This window comes from Epinephelus lanceolatus, chromosome 1, assembly GCF_041903045.1.
Source record: "Epinephelus lanceolatus isolate andai-2023 chromosome 1, ASM4190304v1, whole genome shotgun sequence".
Taxonomy (NCBI): Eukaryota; Metazoa; Chordata; class Actinopteri; order Perciformes; family Serranidae; genus Epinephelus; species Epinephelus lanceolatus.
This window is the reverse complement of record NC_135734.1, coordinates 26,293,202-26,316,532: the sequence shown is the minus strand read 5'-3', so window position 1 is coordinate 26,316,532 and position 23,331 is coordinate 26,293,202. Positions and strand designations below refer to the sequence as shown.

General features: G+C 39.9%; 1 protein-coding gene across 1 annotated transcript; it reads left to right on the top strand.

The window, feature by feature from the left end:
* Nucleotides 1-1,877: 1,877 nt before the first annotated feature.
* On the top strand, nt 1,878-22,956 carry LOC117257086 (S-adenosylhomocysteine hydrolase-like protein 1). Its single transcript, XM_033626971.2, has 17 exons — nt 1,878-2,361; nt 10,119-10,230; nt 10,350-10,493; nt 10,897-10,997; nt 12,474-12,576; nt 13,479-13,573; nt 14,508-14,614; nt 14,729-14,845; nt 16,510-16,573; nt 16,935-17,023; nt 17,289-17,359; nt 17,506-17,600; nt 18,638-18,736; nt 19,089-19,157; nt 19,477-19,555; nt 19,757-19,877; nt 19,977-22,956. The coding sequence occupies exons 1-17, from the start codon at nt 2,182-2,184 to the stop codon at nt 19,981-19,983; spliced, it is 1,653 nt and encodes a 550-aa protein (XP_033482862.2). The 5' UTR covers nt 1,878-2,181; the 3' UTR covers nt 19,984-22,956.
* The last annotated feature ends 375 nt before the right edge of the window (nt 22,957-23,331 follow it).

Here is a 23,331-nt window from a genome sequence, read left to right as displayed (position 1 = left end):
CTTATTTTAAACACAGATCTCTGATTCTGGTAGACCAGTTACAGCAGTTCTTGTCATGGTCCTGGTTGGTTCCATAATTTTGCACACAAGAGAAATTAAATTTGCCAGCACATACTTGCTCTTATCATGTTTTTTTTCAGTCACCTTTATTATGCTGAATCTAATGTGAATCTATTAGGTTTGTTCTGCACTTCCTGTACAACCCTGAAAAATGACTGTGCATGCAAGGAGAGTAAAGTTATGTAGGCCAGTGCAGCATCTAAATCCTGGATTTGCATACCACCGCTGTATTTTCTTAGGATGTGAAATGCATCGAAGAGCACCAATACAGTGTTTGCAAATGTAAATGCACTTCTCTCTATGTCCTCACCTCACCTCCATGAATAATGGCAGCTTGTATTGTGCAAGGTTGGGCGGCTGCCATCTGACTTCCATACATCTTATCAGCCTGAATTTCACTTGCTGGCTTATCTTTATCAGTCTTACTACTCTATTTCCCTTTTGGGTTCTTGAATTTCGTGGTTGCTCCACCCTGCAAATTTCTTACAGCACATTGACTCGTGGATTCCAGACACAACTGATGTTGCTCACAAAACAGCCTGCATTGTTAACAGCTTGATTTGAGGATGCTTATTTATATTCATTCATTTTCTTTACCTGCTCACCCATTTCATATGGGTATAGAGCCTTCCCTAGCATTAGACCTATACAGATGGTTGCACACCAGGCTCTGCAGAGGTGCTTTTGAGGGTCAGTGAGGATGAGTAGAAGACTGAAATCCCACTGAGCAGCAATCATGTGTGAATGTCACAGACTCAAAGGTATATATTACACATTAACACAGGAATAAAACGTCGTGCTAATGCAGAGAAAGTCCTATAGATACAGATCTGGGGTAGACTGAAACAGAGTAATGAGAACTGGCACCATATACATGCAAATAGTGAAAAAAAAACCAACCGTATTCACTTTCACAGTCATACCATGTCGTGACATAGTAGTAGTTTTTATTTTGCAACCTCAAACAAGTGAAGGGGAGTATGCGCAGTGAGTGAGGATTCCTTCAAGCTTAATGATGCATTTAAATCAACTGGGAATTGACAGCTTCAGCTCTTTATGCGTGTCCTGATCCTATATACACTGTTCTCACCTGTTTAAAAGCGTTTACAGTCAACAAAATTAATTTTGCACCAAGTTGTTCGTGTGCATGATCAATATGGACTGATTCGCGAGTGAGCTGTTAATGGACGAATTAATGCATGGAATTATGTCATGGGAATATCTAATATAGGCTAATTCCGAATAAAGTGGTGTCTTAAAAAATATAACACTGCTCACGCCCGCCCGCCCCCCCCCCCCCCCCAAAAAAAGACAGTTTGATTGGTTGATATGCATATTTCAGAATTTCCTGTTGGTACAACAGTGAGTACGCTACTGGGTGCCAAAACAGCATATTATGCAAATAAGTACAGACTGCACTCTTCATTCACTTCCTGTTTAGAGTGCAAGGAGGGTTGGTAATTACATTTACAGTCGACCTGCCACTTTGGCCACTCAGTAAATTATCATTGTTTCACTGGCTGGGGAGTGAGTGGGCAGCCACTTGCATATTTTACCAGCATTTGGTTGGAAGCAGGTGTTAATTTCCAAACCTGATTCCAAGTGGATAAAGCAATTAAACGAAAGCTGCATTTGTTTGGCTGTTTCCACAACGGATCATACTAATTTAGACACGGTGCTATAGTGGAAAACTGGATGATGAATTCGGACAAAACAGAAGAAATAGACACAATAAATTCTATAATAAGCTGTTGTGAGTTGTTCTCTGTTGCCCCACTCACCCTGAACGCATCTGTATATAAACAACGCCCCCCAGTCTGTTAGTAACCGCCCACAAAGTTACTCAGCCAGGTGACAGCTGAGCCAGCAGAGACTCAACACAGCTCCACTCTACGCAACGCAACGCAACACAACAGACAACATAACGACATCTGTCAGCGCCAAATCAAAGTGGAGGACACACCGACAGTTACGCCATTGTTGTTTTTACTTTCTATTTTTACACTAACGTAATTTAAAAGCCTCTCTTCCGGCTCGTTGTTGCACAGTAGTTAGCTAGCAGCGCAAGGATATCACTAACGTTAGCTTCTCTGACGTTTGGACCCAACGGTCACCGTCGACATGTCGGACCCAGCCGGGGAGGCGAAGCTGGAGCTGAAACAGGCGAGCAAGGAGGTGAAAGAAAGTGAGAATGTGGCGGAGAAATATTCTGCTATGACCGTGAGCAAGAACAGCGAAATGAACATGGGGGAGCTGTCGTCCGCCTTCAGTGCTGTGCCCACCCACAAACCAGTTAAGAAGGTAAGACTCTTGAGACAGTCTGACATATTTATACACTGCTTGTAGTTTTGTCAAAGTATAATACTGCACCTTTTTGTTTGTGGCAATAATTTGGTTGCACGGAGTCAGTTGTACCCCACGAACTTAGGTTCATTACGGGTCACAATAACGGTACTTCCCCACAGTATAACGTTACTGAGTAGGGGAGACTGGGGCTGGTGGGCACACTTTTCACTCTCTTTTGTTAGAGTATTCTAACCAGCAGAGAGTGAAAGGTTAAGGTTCCAGCTACAAATACATATGTTTAAATGCAATGTTTTCTGAAAATTAGGTGATTTGTAATTAAAGTCATATTGTGCCAGCCCCATCACAAGGTTCATTGGCACCACTGACTGTCAAAATAATGTGTGTAGCTTCTGTGACATCACCTTATGGTTTGTGGACTCCTGTTTTGAAGGCTTGAGTTTGGCATCATGGCCGTCACCCATCTTGGTTTTTTGAAGCCAGAAGTGAACGTATTTGTTCAAGAGGCTGGTGCCATGGCAACGATCTTACACCGAAGTCGTCGAAAGCTGGCGCTTTGGCGGTGATTTGCAGCGTCAGACACTGACGAAAAAAGCTGTCCTTTATGGTCAGCATGACATACGGCCAATCACCATTTTAATTTAACGGCACCCAGCGGCATCAGGGGGAAATGTGGTGTGACAAGAACGAAAGTTAAGGCAGTGAAAGTCTTAGTGAGGTGGGCGGGAGGGGAGGTGCATTGGTCCAACAAACTCCAACTTTTACCCAGGACAGCGGGTGTTGCTTCCCGTAAGATTCTAAAGCTAAACCCCGTTCTTTCTTCCTAAACCTAACCACGTGCTTTTGTTGCCTAAATGTAACCACATGCGTTAGTTGTTGGAGGGAAAAAAAAAGAAGCCAACTTACATTGTTGTACTGACATAGTGCATTTATCTTGAACAAGACTGTATGTAAACTAGGGCTGTCAACGAATATTCTAAATTCGAATTTGAAAAAAAAAATGGACCTTTGAATGTGAAAATTGATTTTCGATTGTGGAGAAAAAAAAACTCCACCGCAGCTGTCCTCTTTCCGAGTCGGCGTTGGCCTGGGCCGCTGCACTGAACGCACTGCATAAGGCCACACCGCCCACGGAGGTGCTGCGACGCGCAGTGCACCGAAATTCTCACACGAGCCGGAGCACTTCTGTTCACATCAGACGCGCATTTCTCCATGCTGGTTGACAAGCGGTTCTGCTCCCAGCTGTTGTCTCCGTCACCTGGCTTGACACATTCGCTCGCGGCTCGCACAGAAAATAGACCAGAGCCGGCCATGGAGCTGCGCTGCGCGACCGGTGTGGATGACACAATCGGTTAACATGGGCGCTGAAAGGAAACTGGCTTCGCTTCGAGGCGCTTTGAGGCTCTTCGCAGCGCTTCCGCAAGCGGTGTGGCCTGACGGGTCAGAGGGGGGGGGGGGCGAGCAAGAGGTCCGCGGTTGTTTCTAAGTAATGTTATAGATAATTGTTTTATGTGTTTTAATGTGTAGGTATGTAAATGTTTTCAAAGACGTTTATGTTGAAATAAAAATACCTACAAGTAGTTATGTTTCCTTGTATTAATACAAGTATGTTTCCTTGTATTAGTTTGCCCTCTTGTGGACATAATGCGAAAAAAAAATAAATTTGAATGGTTCGAACCTATGAGTTATTTTTAGAACGAATATTCGAACGTCATTTTTGAGCAATTTTGACAGCCCTAATGTAAATGGTAAATTTCATTTGAAAATGGAAGTGTATTTTGAAAGAAGACAATGCATATAACAGGCAGAAGTTGACACGGCGTCCCAGAACGTCAACAACCAATGCACCCAGGGTACCTTGCACATCGTATCTGGATGTGGAAAGTCCGTGATGGATCTGGCTGAGAAGTTGACAGAAAGCCTGTCACTCAAAGTGGCCCGCCTTAAATTATGCATAACTTTGGGCCTTAATAAAATGTAAATGGGTGAGTTATGTAAAAACTGGAAACATGTTTATTTCTGCTGTAAAGTTGGGCATTTTAACATTTGGGTCTATGGGGATTGACTGGCTTCTGGAGCCAGCCTCAAGTAGCTATTTAAAGAACTGCAGTTTTTGGCACTTCTGTTTTGGCATAATTTTTCAGCCCTGGAGGTTGCCGCTTGATTGACACACATTATGGGGATAGTTATCACAATGTTAAAATGCTGTAGTTAGAAAAATAGAAGAACCAACAGAAACAATTTGAACATTTAATTAAAACAAGAACCAGAATTACAGTTACTTTTGCCCTTGACCATTCAAGATAATAATAGAAAAAATAACAATATACATATTGTTTTTAATCTTTCAAAATAGTTTTAATCTCTCAAACTTCAGTTACAGTGACAGCTATTAGTTCTACAAAATCCCTTACATCAGTGTGCCAACCAAGCCACATCTGACTCAACTTTGTGATGAAATTATGTAAGCCAGCTGCCGTCACTCATCACAGACTTTCAAATCTTATGTCAATATGTAGCTGATTCCTTTGTCTATTAACTAAAGGTAACACATTCTCAATATCTCAACCTAACAGTTTTATAATAAATTTAGACCACTTTTTTTACTTTTAGTACTGTAAAACTGTTATGTCACGCTCACCAAAAGATTTAGTGACGTTCAGATGTTTTATCATAGTAGATGCGTCCAGATGAAGGAAGCAAACATTTTGAAGTTACATATTTGTTTCTGTGACCCTCAAAGGGCCAGAAAAAAGCCAACCAATCCGGGTCTACCCTAGATAACCCTCAATCCTTTGGTAAATAAAGGGAATAGTCTATATTTTAACCATACACTTGCAAGGTTAACATGTCTAAAAGAATGTTACATTCACACATGGATTGTCTCTCAATCTGTGTTGCATAATAAAGCTACCTATAGGCCTACCTACACAAAAAAGTGGTGTCACAGGCAGATCAATATTGTATGTGTGATATATATACGTGTGTTATATGTCACAGTAGGCATTATGGGATGTTGAAAGTTTGCTATTCTTTACCCCAGATTGTGAAAGAGTAAGAAGAGACACTTTTGGCAGGTTGTGCTTAAAAGCAGTAAGTAATAGGAGATCACCAATTACAAGTCACATTGGTCATATTACCACGTGTCTAGAATGACTCAACTGTCGAAAGCAATATTGCTCCCTAAACAAAAAGACATATTCCATTTCTCTTTTTGGTATTCCCAGTTTCCTTCTCTAATAAGAATATTGCATAAATTGGTTGACTTCCTTGCCTCATCCAGCTCAAGGAAACAACTGAATGATCTGCTTCGAGTAGCACTTACAAAAGAGGAGTGTTAACCAACACTTTCAAGGAAGCAGGAAGGGTTGCACCATGAACTTTTGGGGAGTGTATAGTATTTGCAAACCTCATTTACGTTGGAGTAGACAAATGAATGCCAGTTTACAATAGTGTATACACACTGTATTGTCTTTTACATTGCGCAAGCATGTCACACACATAACTCAGCTATGACCAGGAATCTGTCAAATGTAAAGTCTCAACACTCAAGACTGATTAGCCAGCCTGGCAGCCTCAATATATAATTGTTTCACATCCTCATTCTCTCTCGGGGAGGAACTTAAGCATGAGCTTGTGATTTTGAGAACCTCAAATAGAACAGTTTGTGATTTTCCTTGTTTGGTTGGAGAGTTTAAAGTTGTTTGAATCAGTGGTGCACACTGGGTAGATGTGTGCTTCTGGGAAACTAACACAAGGGGTGAGAAACTAAAGGAATCTTCTCGTACAGTTAACATAAGTCACATTATTTTGTATGATCCCTGTTCAATAATAATAATAATGGTAATACCATTACTACTACTGCTACTACTAATAAAAATGGTAATAATAATAAACTTTATTTATATAGCACCTTTCATACAAGAAATGCAGCACAAAGTGCTTTACAATAAGGGCAGTATAAGCGCTGAGTACTTCACATGAAAGTAGACATCAATAAATCATGACATAAAATCATGTGTTGAACCATAAATCTTAAAATCACGCAAAATCCAATATTTTAAAAGAGTTGGAGCAGCATGAAGTGTAAAAAGAAGGAGTTTCAGACCTGTGTTAGTAAAGTCAGCGTGAGTTAAAGGCTAAAGGGAATAGACAGCTTTCTTTTAAAAATATTTAGACAGCTAGCTTCCCTGATATCTATAGGTAGTGTGTTTCTGTAATTTCGGGGTGTCATTGTCAAAGGCTGCAACCCCAATCCTCTTCCGGCTGTTGCTGGGAACCTCCAAAAAAACAGCATTAGATGACCACAGTGTTCTTGGAGGCAAATAGGTTACAAGGGAGTTAGCAATGTAGCTTGGTCCTAGCCCATTTAGGGGTTTGTATACAAGGAGGAGGACCTTAAAATCAATTCTAAATTTAACAAGAAGCCAGTGCAGAGCAGCCAAGACTGGCCTGATGTGCTCTCTCCTCTTGGTTCTGGTAATAATATGATATGATATATAGGATATTAATATTAATGTTTAACAACTATTTCCCGGAACTTTGATCCTGGACATGGACACAAGGAAAGGACTAAAATTGACCCCAATTAACTAGAGACGGCTGCTGTAGATATAAATTAATTTGTAGCAGTGTTTGTAAATCTGTCAAGTCAGGTCAAAGGTAGCCTCGTTCCATTTTTAGAAAAGGGGTAGAGGACTATTTGCTGTGTCTGTGCTGTGTATGTCCTCAGTGATCCAGGGCCAAAGCTCAGTGGAAGACATTTAGTGTGACACAGACATGGTTAGCTTATATGTCACAGGTGTTTAGTTTAATGTTTATGGTCCACAGTTAATATTTAGGTCTTGATGGTTCAGTTAAGTTGCAAGCTTACAAATGGTTATGGACGGAAATGATGTTGGAGATTGGTCAACTCTCTATTTCAGACAGGTGAAACATAAAACACACACCGACCTAAACAGAAGATACATTGCACATGATATGAATACATAAAACATGTAGTAAAAATATGTAAAACATGTGCTTAAACTAGCTCATGTAAAGGAATGTACATCAAGTGTCAGCATAACATAAAACCTGGAGTACTTCCAGCCAGCACATTCAACCCAGTCCTCAGTGGTTATAACAACCTCACCGCCATCTCTTGGCACGAGTCCTGGAGTCTATAAGAAGGACATTGTAATGCAGTGAACACATAAAATCTTTAACATGGCTCCTTAGTAATCACATCTGAGGGAACCAACATCAGTCAGTCAGTCAGTAACAGTCAGGCTTAGAGACCCTGCAACCCAAACCTTCCTGTCCAGGAAATATGCGGTGTCTTGTCACCTAAATCTCAAGAAAACAGCTTCACATTGTTCTTGGTTGCCGTGTTATTTTCACTGGTATGTGGAGGCTTTTCAGCACCAGGCCTAAACCTAGAAACTAGAGACTGGCCAAATCAGGATGAAGAACATGACTCTTAATCATTGCGGAGGAGAATGAGGCTGGGACTCACTGAAGTCTGTAAGCTGATTTATTAAGGTTATTCCCCCATGCTCTGATTCTTTATACCTCTAGACTTTTTAGGTTTTTGCTGAGACCTAAAAACAAAAGTTAACAATCTCACCTGGCACAATGAGGTAAAAAACAAAACACTCCAGAAACTGCTGAGCTGTAGAGATCTGCTCATCCACTTCCTCATGTCCTGACTTGAGATAACGCTAACGCACCTAGAGAATTTTTTTCTCACTATCTCATGTTGCTTCGATGCAAAAACTACTGTCGACAAAAAAAATCTTGTTACGTGTGTGAAAAAAAACTCAGCTGACGAGGCATGAAGCAAGGTACATGCAACAAAAACACCAGCTCCTTCCTCTTACACTTACACACACACATGCTGGGCTTGGGCGATATGCATGTATTATGGTATACTGAGCTATTTAGAAATCTTGAATGTATGATTTTCAATAGTGTAAAAAATACAGATTCTCCTCCTTCTAGTAAACTGACACTGAGATGCTGTATTGAGGTGATGTGTTGTAGTGTACAGCACATGCCACCACAGGTAAATCTCTACTGGAGGAACAGACAGCTGAGCTTAGAAAGACGGTGACTGTGAGTGGTGGGCTAAACGTTAAGAGGACAATTGTAAAAGGAAATTGTCTCTGCCCCTGTTTCAGATTATTGCCACATATAACTTTATCTTGAAATGATGTCTTCCAACTACAAAAGCCACATGATTTTATTTATCACATTATCTCTATTCAGACCACTAATGTGTTTGTATCTGTAGCAGCAACAAGTGTCATTGTGTATTTTAGGGCGCTTATTTCCTATCTATTTATTATTCTATGGGCCAAAAGTATTTAAAACCAGCAAGACTTGTCTCAGTAGACTAAGTGCATTTGAGAAACACAGCATTGTAGGTTAGACAATCACATACATGCTACAATGACTTCTATCACCAGTAGCTCAGCTTTTACTTCATATACCGTATACTTTGGTGAAATATTAGGAAGGTATTAAGCTATGAAAAAATAGATACTGCCCAAGCCTAGTGTGCACACGCACGCACACACTTACTGTCTGTTCACTTTGCCTGTGTATGGATTACCTGCTCATATGGATGCAGAAAAATAAAGAATACACAGGAGTTGAAACAAGCTAAATCTAATTAGGGTTGCCATGTACAGTAGTAGGCCAGTCTGATAATTGTGGAAGCTGATCAATTGCCAATCAACATTGTAATACATTGTTATAGTCAGAGCTGCAATGATTACCCGAATAATTGATTAGTTGATCGGTAAAAAAATTAATAGCCAACTATTTTGATAAATGATTATTAATTTCAGTCATTTTTCAAGCAAAAATGTCAAACGTTTGCTAGTTCCAGCTTCTTAAAAGGGAGAATTTGCTGATTTTCTTTGTCATTTATGACAGTAAATGAAGAGTCTTTGGGTTTTGGGCTGTTGGTTGGACAAAAGAAGCAAACTGAAGATGTCCCTTTGAGTTCTAGGATATTGCGATGAACATTTTTCACAGTTTTTTGACATTTTACAGACCAAATGATTAATCAATTAATCTTGAAGATAATCAGGAGATTAGTCGATAATGAACATAATTGTTAGTTGCAGCCCTAATTATAATACATTTCACAGGTAATTATCATTTCTAATGCCCAGTGAAATATAAGTTAAACAGACCACAGCAGAAATGCAATACTGTTAATTAGTGAATTTTTAAGCTGAAGAGCATTTTTTAAGTGATTTTTTCTTACTGGAAGTTTTCGACTTGCATCAAGGTGAAGGTGAACTGAGAGGATGTTCACAATCATTACACCAGCACGAGTCAGATGGAGCAACAGCCTTATCAGTCCAGTGCCTGGTAGTCTGCAGCCAGACCAGATCTATTTATGGCAATACAGCAAAACAAGCTTACCAGAATTATCATGTTGGCAAAGTGTTTTTAGCAGAGAACTTCATCTTTCTTAATTCCACTTCTCTCACATCTGGTCAGGGCTATAAACAAGAGCTCATGTAAGATAAAAATAAAAACAGTCCAACTCCCTTTTTTGATAAAAGAAGAAATGGTTGTGCTGTGTTTTAAAGTTTAAACTCTACACTGAGCTAGCTGAACCATAATAAGAGGTTTTAAACTGCTCATAGTTTTGTCTTTGGCTAGATTTGTATGCATTTGAAATAGCTCCAGTTTAAACCATCTATGAAAGCACTGAATGTACAGAGTGTAACATGACTTTTCTATAATTACATCAGCAAATCCAGTTTGTGGAGGACAAGCAGGAGTTCAGCAGGTTCCCCACCAAGGCCGGCCGACGCTCCCTGTCCCGCTCCATCTCTCAGTCATCCACAGACAGCTACAGCTCCGGTAAGAAACAGACAGATTCTTTAGTTCAGTCTGTCTGCTCTAAATTCATTGGACCGTGTTTTTTTTCTCCTGTTGCTTTTATTCTGGTGAGATATTTGAAACCTTTGTTTCCTTAACAGCTGCGTCCTACACAGATAGCTCTGACGATGAGACCTCACCACGGGATAAAACTCAGGTCAACTCCAAAGGCAGCAGCGACTTCTGTGTCAAGAGCATCAAACAGGCTGAATTTGGCAGACGTGAGATTGAGATTGCAGAGCAAGGTAATACACAGCAGGGACAATGTCACTTCAACCTTTTTCTCTTGAATGTTGTCTAATGAATCTAGAAAACATTTGTCATATGCTCTACTTCGGATTTTTAGAAAACATCTGTAATGTTGTCTGTTGATTAGATACTGCTTTTTAAGTTGGTGCGCCTAAAGATTTTCTGATTTGACTGATTTCCTTTGATCTAATAAAGAAATAAAACCTCACTACCGGTCAAACCACATCACCAAACATTTTGAAAAATGAACAATTTAAGAAACTGTTGTAATAAAGAAAAGAAAAGAAAATTGGTGTTTTCTTAGTAAGTGCGCATGGGATTTGAGTTTTGTGAGATTATTTTGCATCATCTGCTGTCCCACTCATCTCTTGTTTTTTTTAAATTTTTTCTTGTTTTCAGACATGTCAGCGCTGATCTCACTCAGGAAGAGGGCACAGAGTGAGAAACCATTGGCTGGTGCCAAAATTGTGGGCTGCACTCACATCACTGCCCAGACTGCAGTAAGACTCCTCTCTGACTTTGAGCTTGAAGCAAAGGCTGCAGTGTGGTAGTGCCTCTTAATCAGGATAGGGTTTTAGGTCACTTTCATTCACAGGTACTGCACTTCGTACTGACTAGGAAATAGGACTTTTTAAAAACCTTATGCCAGCTCTTGTGTTACCTGAATCTTGTGCTTAGGAGTTGTCTATATTTCTACTTAATACACAGATGGCTGTGTTTAATGGTCATCTCATCAGCCATCAACCAGCTGATCTCCCTGAGTCACATAAAGTGTGTAATGGGGCGATCAAACAGTGTGCAGGCATAATACAGACCTGGTTCATTGTATTCTTCAGTGTTATTCAACAGTGCTCTTAAAATAATTGAGTTGCAGTCTGTTTGTGACAGGTGAATAGCTGAAAACCTTGTTACACCAAAACATCCACTGCTCACATTATAGGTTATAATTTTACAACTCTTAAAGCACCATTTTTTACTATCATCTGTCAATATAAATCCTACATGCTGTATATACAGTACATCGACGTGTACATGCACATACTGTATATAATCATCCAGTCCATCCATGAATGAATGAGCACTTAATTTGTATATATTCATTTTATTTTTGTTTTACTATTATTGTCTATCATTAGTGCTTTTTATGTAATATTTGTAGACACCTTTTTTTCCCACATATTGTGTGTGTACTAGTCCTGTTTATTCTTTTCCTTTGATTATCCAGCTTTTCCCTTAATCCTAGCTGTTATGTCCATTTCTGTGTAAGTACATAAGAGCAATGCAAACACACTTGAGTCAGAGTCCTTGTATATGCACACTAGGGCTAAGGGCACTAAGCACTTTAACACTACATGTCACATTCATTTCACATGTCACATGTTACATGTCACATTTACACACTGGTGGACGAGGCTTCCATTCAAGGTGCCAAGGTGCCATTCACACGTGCTCACACAGCGATGGAACAGCCATCTGGAGCAATTTGGGGTTCAGTAACTTGCTCAAGGATACTTCGACATGTGGACTGGAGGAGCTGGGGATCATACCACTGACCTGACGATATGTGGACAACATGCTCTACCCGCTCTGAGCCGCAGCCGCCCCATCATCATTAAAAATGTGGTTGATAACTGCACTTTTAAAAACTCACTGACTGTACTCGGGAGATTTTTCAACCTTACTTTTGACAGACTGTTCAAGAGCAGACAAACCCAGTGATGCTGCTGGTCCCTTGTCCTCATCTACAGTGACACAGACACTTGAGCAAGCATTTGGAGAATTTTTTTCAGTGGATCAGAACTGAGCATTTCAGCCCATTTTAGAAATACCATGTTAATACTTATAACCATGATAATTTTGGTCACTTTGATTGTGGTATGAAATTTTCTTACCATTTCATCTTCAGTGTACACACATACTTGGCCAGTAAAGGTGATTCTGGTATCATTTGTTTGTGCTTTCCTCTGTGTTTTCAGGTGCTGATTGAGACTTTGGTGGCTCTCGGGGCTCAGTGTCGCTGGACTGCATGTAACATATACTCTACACAGAATGAAGTGGCTGCTGCCCTCACAGAGACTGGTAAGCACTAAGACTCACTCTTACCTGCAATCAGTGCTGGTGATAAATGTGTGAGATTGAATACAGGCAGTTGATTTTTGCCCTTGCTGGCACTGAGGTGTTGAAATCATAAATATTTTGATTGCACTTGATTAAGAACAATAAAATGTTTATAACGTACCATACGATTAGCCCAGGCTGTTTTACTGTGAGCACAGGTGTACTATGCCATGTGAGCGTCTCATGTCTTTTAGAACCAGGGATACTGTTTGGAAATGTTTAATAAACTCTTAAAAAAATCAGCCCTGCGGAGATAATGGCAACACATAAGATTTGCCATTTAGTGAATGAACAGCACTACTCCAGCCTTTTATCTGTGGTTGCTATGTGATGGTGTAAGTATGTACTAAATTTCCATGGTAGACCTTTCACGATCGGACATGCTGAGTGGGTTACAGCAGATTTAGGAGAGGAGAGGAGAGAGGTCAGAGGAGACCATGAATTTTTGGGAGGGTTAAAGCAAGTTATAGCTGTGCATAGTCTCCTACACGCTGAGCTGAACTGTGGAATAGAAGCATACATTTTCATTTAACTATAGGCCATTTAGAAAGTGTAAATGTCTGCCACTGTTGAACAGGTTCTCCAACTTGCTCTTACACCCAATAACAATGTTGACAATGTCCCTTTGGAGCTTTATTAAATGGCATCACACAAATATGGAATGTAGAATTAGTAATTACTCAGAATTTTGAACCAGACTCTGTTTTTCTAAAATAAATCACTCTTACAGTGTCTATAACTTTGCCCTCATTCACTGTCATATGTGCAGCTTGAGAGAGTGTTTCTTTGATAGCGGCTTATAGGCAAAAGCAGGATTGTTGATGCCAGATTCTTCAAGATATTACCCATCTGTTATGTTTCAGGCGTGGCTGTGTATGCCTGGAAAGGGGAGTCTGAGGATGATTTCTGGTGGTGTATCGACCGCTGTGTCAACAATGAGGGTTGGCAGCCGAATATGGTATGTGGAAAAGTTTCTGTTATCTACGTTTGAGAGGGGGCAGTTTGTGTAGACTGTGATATGTGACAAAAGAAATGCCCCTAACAGACATTAAAACATCAGAAGACCAGCCCTGCTTTTCACTTTATTTCAATGAATAGCTATTTCTACATTTAAACGTCTAGTGTGTAAGATTTAGGGGGATTTAGTGGCATCTAGGGGTGAGAACTGCAGATTGCAAACAGCTCAAACTTGGTTAGGTTGGTCAGGTTATAATTCTGTCAGTCGTCCTTTGTTTAGGAGGTTTTTACAAGGAGCAGAATTATCTGCAGAGGTCTCTTCTCTTCAAAATTAGTTAAAACCCTGAATAAAGCAGTTTTACTAATAAAGCAGTTTTACTTGACAAATCTGTGTTTCTCCTACACTGCCACTATCCAAGCATCTGCTACAGTGTGCTCACCTATTTCCTGTTATAACTCAATGTGTGCTCACCTTATTTATTATTGAGACATTTAGGAGGTTTTTGACCATGAGCCGAATTATCTGCAGGGGTCTTTCCCTCTCCAAAATAAACTGACCCGCTGTTTTAGACCACTAGAAACACTGAATAAAGCAATATCCCCGTTAAAAGATTAGTGTTTTTCCGACACTCTCGTCCAGAAGGGGCTGTGAACTACGGTGTTCAATGTTAAAACATGTCAGTATCTGGTGTGTCCGTTCTGGGCTACTGTAGAAACATGGTGGTTCAACATGATGATCTCTGTAGATGAGACCTGCTCCCTATGTAGATTTAAATGACTTCTTCTAAGGTAACGAAAATATGATTCTTATTTTCAGGTGATTAAACACTGAAGAAAACATACTTATTATATTATATTCCATTTCTGCCAATATATTCCTCTAAATCCCCCACACACTGAACCTTTAATTTATTTGTCTCTCTCTTATCTGTTAGATCCTTGATGATGGAGGAGACTTGACACACTGGATGTACAAGAAATACCCCAATGTATTTAAGAAGATCAGGGGCATTGTAGAGGAGAGTGTCACTGGGGTTCACAGGTGATTCACTGCTTTACTGATATACACTTCCTATAAAATAATTATTAACACACTCACAGCAACATGCACCAACATGAAGTGAAATGTTTCCACCTTACTCTCGCCTCACTCTAGGTTGTATCAGCTGTCTAAAGCTGGGAAACTGTGTGTACCAGCTATGAATGTAAATGACTCCGTGACAAAGCAGAAGTTTGACAACCTTTACTGCTGCAGAGAGTCGATCTTGGACGGGTGAGTAAGCTTGAGTTTGAGGTATTTAGATGTTGGAAGGCTGAATAATAACAAAGCTGAACTGATGTTGAAACACTACACAGTTTGTTTATTGGACAGTTTTACAGTGAGTTGTAAGATTTGAAAGAAAGAAAACATCCAACGATCTGGATTATAATACACTCTTTCAAGTCCCACATCAAATTCTTTAAACATGCAAATATTTAAGATTCACAATCCATAGTCTAGTTCACATGATCATAGAAAAAGTCGCATCACTTTTCCGTCACTCGTGATTGGATCATGAGCTGCCACATGCCGAACATCAGACCTTTGTTTACTGTAACACTGGAGGGATTAAAAGGTCAGGAAACATTGATGCCATCACAGGACACCTGCTCCATAAAGATCAGATTCATATATTATCACCTCAGGCGCTTTTTAAAAAGCTGTTGCCCTTGTAATGCTCATCTATTGTGCACTCTCTTTGAACTCTGTTCTACACTAAGAGAAACTGCTTTTATAACCCTCCTGTTAGTTATCATCACCACAGCATATAAATAGTCCAGTACTCTTAAACAACTCCATGCTTTCTACACTCTCCGCTTATAATGTATTGCTCTGATTAATAATCTGCAAGGTACACTGACTGATGTTCTGTTGCAGGCGTTCCACTATCAGTTATGACAATAAATGTCGGCATCATCAGACCTTTGGATTTATTGTACTGGAATTTTTTTTTTTTTTTTATGGTCGACTGTTAATTGTCATCTATAACACAAACAATATGATAAGTAAACAAGAAACAAGAATGCCATAAATTGCATAATCACATATTCAAAAAAAGGTAAATGAATAGTAATTAAAATGATGATAATAATAAATTACAATCCTACTTAAGAATTAAAGGAACCATACATAACGTCACACTGGCCATAGACATGCATCCAAATACATCAAACAATCAGGTAATCACATATGGTCCAACATGTAGGAGGGGTTAGGCTTATGGCCTCTGTTATTATTTAACTTTTATAAAGGGCAGTTTTCCCCCATATTTCTGAGTATAATTCTCTATAAGTCTAATGAGACTAAAGCTGCAATGATTAATTGATTAGTTGCCAGCTAATTTGATAATTGCTTAATTGGCTAGAGTATTTTTTATTTTTTTTAAGAAAAAAAAAGCAATATTCTCTGAATCCTGCTTCTTAAATGTGAATATTTTCTGGTTGCTTTTCTCCTCTATGACAGTAAACTGAGTATCTTTCGGTTGTAGACAAAAATGTTTGAGGACATCCTCTTGGGCTTGGAGAAATGCTTGTAGATATTTTTCACCATTCTTGACACTTTATAGACCAAACAGCTAATGGATTAATTGAGAAAGTGATCAACAGATTAATCGCCAATAAAAATATTCGTTAGTTGAAGTCCTAAATCAAACAAAGAGAAAATTTTTCACAGGCTGACGTGGTGAGATTGCACATTGGTTGAAGATCACCCAGAATTTTGCTGTGGGATGTTATATCATATTATCATATTGTATATAACTGTAGAAAGTAATACTGCCACACAGCTTTTTCTGTATATCAGTATTAAGATCCCAGATTTTGGAGTTGTGCAGCTACAGATTGGCAGTTTCTCACTTCTACATAAAAGTGCTAATTTTATGCCTCAAACTTCCCCAGCTTGAAGAGAACCACAGATGTCATGTTTGGAGGCAAACAGGTGGTCGTATGTGGGTACGGTGAGGTGAGATGCTTCTTTAAATGTTAACATGCCACATTAATCTTTATCATTATAGCTGTGAAAGTATTCACGATGATGCATTGCAATGCTAACACCTCAGACAGCACAAGCCATGGACTCATAACACACACAGCTGTCATCACATTTCACTGGACAACATTTACAGTGTGTGACTGTTGAGCCTGGATGATGTTAAAGAATCAAAGTCTGCAGGACATTGAGATTAGTAGTTTGTTATGTTCAGTTGCATTAAGATGATTTGTGTTTAAATACTGATAAGTGAGTGTAACATCTCTATTAAGGTCAGGGTAATGATCAGCTTATGTAACTGCTGGTCACACTGTATTTCATCTTGTCTTTGCAGGTTGGAAAAGGTTGTTGTGCTGCTCTGAAAGCTCTGGGAGCCATCGTCTATGTTACAGAGATTGATCCCATCTGTGCCCTGCAGGCCTGGTGAGGAAAACAAGAACCGGGATGTTGAGCTCCACGCTGACCGAGCTGAATGTCAAACATATATGTAGGACAGACAGTATGGATAACAGAGCATAACGAGCTAACTGTCTGTTGATTATTTAACAAACATATTGTGAGATGACTAATGTTTAGCTTCAACTGAAACACACAACAGTAAACCAACAACTGAACAGAGTTGCTTGTCAGTAAATAATAGACACCTGCCTGTTTGTCACTGAATGCTAAACCTCTTCTTTTTTAACAGCATGGACGGATTCAGGGTGGTGAAGCTGAATGAGGTCATTCGCCATGTTGATATCATCATCACATGCACTGGTAACGCCCATGCTTTATAGCCTTTCACTTCATACATGTCTGTCATAATGAATGTCTTAGTTAATGGACCTGTTCTCTGTGCTAATTATGTCATGGGGGCAGACGATATACACTGATTGAGGGTGAATGATTGTGTCTTTCTGTAGGGAACAAGAATGTGGTGACCAGAGATCAGCTGGACCGAATGAAAAATGGCTCTATTGTCTGCAACATGGGCCACTCCAATACTGAGATTGATGTGGTAAATTGTGCTTAAAGGATTCAAAGTTAAAATCTATCCAACAGACTGGGTCAATCTGACTAAGCGGAAGGACTCTGTCTGTGTGTCCTTTGATTTCCTTTACCAACATTAATCCTGCCGGCTTCACACTTGGCAGGTGTATTACTGAGGACCCATGGCGGCACTGTGTCAGGTGTGATCTCTTGAGATATATGGGACAAATTTAGGCTATTAGTATTGCGTTACGTACACACTGTTTAGTGTATTGAGAGGGGACCCCTATTAGGAGGCGGTGGTAGTCCGTAGGGACTTGGCTTGGGAACTCAAGTTTAGCCAGTTCAAGTTCCCATACAGACCAAGTATGGAGCGTGGACTGGTTACTGGAGAGGTGCCAGTTTGCCTGCTGGGCACTGCCGAGGTGCCCTTGAGCAAGGCAAAGAACCCCCAACTGCTCGGGGCGTCTGTCCAAGAGCAGCCCCCTCTCTCTGTTGTCATGTGAGTGTATTTCGGGCCTGTCTATATATGACAACAGAGTGAAAAAATGTGAATTTCCCCTCAGGGATTAATAAAGTACATGTTTTTAACTGTTACGCTGCCAAACAGCATGCTGGTTACAGTTTGATCTCTGTAGCTCGCTACAGTGCATTCAAGGGGCCAGATATGTCACACTGCAGCAAACTCAAACATTTCAATCATCAGTGATGTAACTTTCTAAATGAACACTTTTGTTCCCAGTCATAGCCTGGTCCTAAATAGTTAGCTGTAAACAAATGACGCATTTACTAGCATCTCCAGCTTTGCTAAAGGACACACTTGTGTAATGGCATGTGCATTATATCGCTCAGGATTGCTCAGGCTCTGTGGCTCTACAGAAAGCTGCAAGCAGCTGCAAGCAATACAGGAGGCCGAGCAATCGGCCTGTTCCTAACAGGCACTGCACTAGTGTATATTTAAACATTTAAGTATTAAGCTTAGTATATAGTAAGAGGCAGGTCGGTCACATTATGTTGAGCTAACATACACAACATGAGGGTGACTGATCTTCTCATCTCTTGCAGGCAAGTCTTCGGACCCCTGAGCTGACCTGGGAGAGAGTGCGCTCTCAGGTGGATCACGTCATTTGGCCTGATGGCAAGAGGGTCATCCTTCTGGCCGAGGTAACTGGCTACATCGCTACACCTCACAACCACACGTAATAACTTAGTTTGTCCCGCTTGTGGAGGACAAATTGTATAATTTTACTGTAGCATTTAACGTATGATATACTCAGAGCCAGTATTTATACAACACAGTGATTCAGCGATCAGTTCTCCCTTTGGCAGCTGATGTATGAAATAATTTGCACTCAAGCAGCTGATTATGGGATGACTACACTGACTGCCCAGTCTCGATGTCTTGCTTGTGAAGAGCACAGATGCATGTTGATGTTCAAGGTTTCATAACAGCGATACTAAAATGTGTTTGCTTTGTTAAATCCTTTGTTCTTAATAACGTTATCTTCTTCCACAGGGTCGTCTCCTTAACCTCAGCTGCTCCACTGTCCCCACCTTTGTCTTGTCCATCACAGCCACCACTCAGGTAACATGATTATACTACCAGACAGCCAATAATAAGCTGTATAGCAGTTAAAGACACACAGTGGTTAATGCTGCTGTCTGCTGCAGACTGTAGAGTATGTAGGGTTGTTAAGTGTGATAAAATGGATTCCTGCCAGTGGAGCTCATAATGGCATTACATAGTATACAGTACACTACTGCAACAATATGCTGCTTCTCCTGCATAGATCTGTTATTATTGATCTGTAATCAATAAGTTAATGGTGAAATGTATTGCTCTATATTCAGTCCACACCGTGCATCCATTTTCAACAGTATTATTAATCCATGTTTGTGTTCAGGCCCTGGCCCTTATAGAGCTGTACAACGCTCCAGAGGGACGATACAAGCAGGATGTTTACTTGCTTCCCAAGAAGATGGGTGAGGATATAAAGATACTTAACCTTGACCTGCAGTATTTAATCCTTGGTGGCTTAAAAGTATCATCACTCACGGCTGCGAAGTGCTGGAGTGAATTAATTTATTTCTCAGTCTGCCTTGCATTTAAATCTTGTGATAACATGCACGTCTTGCATGTGTGTATGCATCTCTTTCTTACTGAACCATATCCGTGTGTTTCAGATGAATATGTTGCCAGTCTGCACCTGACCACGTTTGATGCCCACCTGACGGAATTGTCTGATGAGCAGGCAAAATACCTGGGCCTGAATAAGAACGGCCCTTTTAAACCCAACTACTACAGGTACAACTCTGCTGAAAGCTATATGTAATAAAGACAGCAGTTGATGCTGACATTTTTCTTTGACAGTGTTTCCTAACTACTTGTTCTTGGTGTTCACAGGTATTAGTCTGCAAGGGAACCACACCTCAGCACACCTAAATGTGAACGCTACCAAACATCACCTATCTCTAAGACAACAGAGATTTATGTATATTGTTTTTTATACTCTTCACAGGATGCACAGCTTATATTTAGTTGTATTTTACTGACCACAGCAAGTTTTGCGTCACTTGCTGCTTCCTACAGAAGTTCACACGGTACCCAGCTGGCTGTGAAAGGTCAGCCTAACCTCAGCACTTATATCTGCTGTTTAGTGAGATTTTTATTCTCTAGTGCGTCTGTTTCTATACCTGCTGGCTCCTGGGTTATTTTAGAGTTCTGATAGATATCGAATAATGTATCAATATATTGTGCCAAATGACTGTGACGGGGAAAGGTTGCAGTTGTTGTAAAATGCTGGTGGTTTGTTGTGAAATCAGTTAAACTTGCATTAAGTGATACTTTTGATATAAATGTATTAAATTCCTCCAGTTATTGGTTGAAATTCCAAATGCATCAAACTTAAGCTCACTGAGATTTCTAGCTGCTGTTCGCCCCTTGGTTTGGCTCTCTCCTCAACCTCTTGTATGGAACTGTTGGCAGCCATTTACAGGAAAAAAAAAGCTGAGACAAGCATCAAATAAAACCAAAAAAAAACGCTGATGTAAACTCCTGGCTGGTGAAGAAAGTCACGCTCCAAATGTTTTTCTCAGGAGAAGGTGAACAAAGCTGCATTAAATTTGTCAGGTGGCCTGAAATTTGACTCCTGTGTGTCCGCTAGATGTTTGTGTAGGCAATTAGTTGCTGACAAATGAGCCATAACAGTTTGATAATCTGATTGCAGATCAGGGTTGTGTTTCTGTGTGTTTGTCTCTGCCCCACATGTAAACAAAAAATCACTTAATGCAGCTTTAAAGTTTTCTTTTGCTTCAATGCGGCAGCGCTCACTTACTTCATACATTCCATCCACAACATACAGAAGAAATGTCCTGTTCTCTGTAGTATCATCCACATTACTCTTAACCTTCAGCAGATCTGGGATAAAAAAGGCACTTTCTGACTTTAACAAACACAAGTAGAGACCTTGGCGTTTATTTTCTTGAAAAGATGTGTCCATTTATGGGGTTTCAGTGTCTGGTAAGAATAGTATCTGCACCTCAGGGCATTCAGATATCTCAAATTATTTGTAAATATATTTTTACAGGATCAGCGCTGTCTGACCTTGGTGTCCACGTCTAGTCTCACTGTCATTCTCGTGAAACAGTGAATTACAGTAGATCTGTAAAATAGGTTAAGAGATTTTGATATTCTATGATCACCTGTCCAGAGTCAATTGACTACTGCAACTGTGTATTTTCTGTGTAAAGCTAAAATAAGCTACAGATACATGTTGAACAGTGTTACGTACAGTGTGGTTCTCCTGCATGCTTAGCATATGGGAGAGGTTTCAATTGGTTGCAATTTTCCAGCCTCACCACTAGATGGCACTAAATCCTGCACACTAGACCTTTAATTAGAGGATGTCTGTCTTTCTGTTGAACACTTGAATGACAGAGAAATACACACAATCCACAAATGCTTTGGGCTCAGACATGGATGAGCTTTGCTGTCAGCACATTTTGCATAGACACTCATTTTAGCTTTACCCTCTGTGTTATCTTTGCTGTATTGCATCATTCTTATAGCTTTTCCAATGACACATTTTTTCTGATGCTCTTTTATCACATTTTATCTAAAGTCTTAAGTACAGTTCCGTGAGGCTTGTTAAATGCACAAACTTATTACGCCACTTTTACTTCTCTGTATTCACTTTTAATATTTCTTTTTATTAGTGGGCACTTTCGATGACTTAGTTGGGTGATTCTCTTTTAATTCATACTAAATAGTGTACAGGTAGTAGTTGTGTGTTGCTAAATTTAAAGCTCTTCAACACATTTTAACATGCTGTATATCATTCTATCTGTGGGCCGATGTTGCGTCAAACAGTTGACAGTATCACTGTCCCTGCTGAGGGTTCGGCGCCATTTACCTTGTTAAGATGTTGCTCCACATGTATTGACTCAGTATTCTGTTGCATCACCCTTTGCAAAACTGTGCGCAGAGTTACAGGTATTTCCTGTGTTTCATTTTTGCAGTAATTTTATGTCTTTTTTTAATGATTTATGTAGTAGCCTGCAAGATGCTACTATGAAGTGCTTTCATCTTTGCACTAGCAGCTTTAAAGGCATCAGAGCCAAGGACATTCAGTGAAGATATCATTGTCAGCAAGATGAGCGCTGTAACCATGGTTACTGGTCGGTTGACAGTGCCTTGTGATTCACTTAGTAATTTGTATTCACATGTACAGCTGTGTGATTCTCCCAGGACGGTATTGTGCGCAACATGGTTGTTAATTCTGCAATATACAGTGATAGCTATGCAGCAAAACATACTCAGTTTTCTTCTGTCAAAGGTATTTTACTTCTGCAATGGTGAAGAGTTGTTCAATCAGTGTTTCACATTACTAAAAAAATATGCATAATTGTAAGATGACAAGAGTGGGCAACATTTTACATTCTGTTGTACTTTTTACATTGCTTTTTAATGTAAATGTTTCATCCTAGTTTCATTTCTAGTAATCACACAATTAAGTTACATACAATTGTCTTTTCATAATAGCACTTACAGATGCCTTTTATAATGAATTCCTTTTGTTTTAATTAATGATAACAGTCATTTTAACCTAGTTTTGACTCTACTATAGAGACAAATGAATGTGTTATTTCTGGAGCATACGGTTTTACTCTTGTCAGTTGAAATAAATAAGCATACCACTGTGATTTTACAGTTGTCGCTGGTTTGGAGTTTTTGATGTGGAGATGAAGTTCTGTAAATTATTAGCTGTAAAGTAGGCCTATATTTTCAGCACTTTCTGTAGTTTAGCTTGAAGAATACCATATTGGCACCCTGTTAAATTTCTGTGCACAGTTCCCTTTAATAAACTGCTGTTAAAATTTGAAAATGGCTCAGTTGCATCATTTCACAGAAACGATTCGGGCTTACCTGGGGAGCAAATGTGTTGCCCAAAACATACACAAGTGGTTCCCAACTTGTGGGTCGCAGTCCAAAAGTGGGTTGTGGGTCCATTCTGAATGGACCACAAGTGACTCGCAAATGTGTCAAGTTTGTAAAAACATACAGATCTTTCACTTTGAAATGCAGTCTCCTGCTGTAGAGTGAATGACTAATGGACAGATACTTGTCAGAGCTGGCAAACTAGCTTCATGACATGACCAAACTCAAGTATGACGCTGAATATATTAAACTGTGTGGACCTTGAACTAATGAGTAAGGAGAAATCTGGACCTTGTGGGTGGACCAGTTGGGAACCACTGGC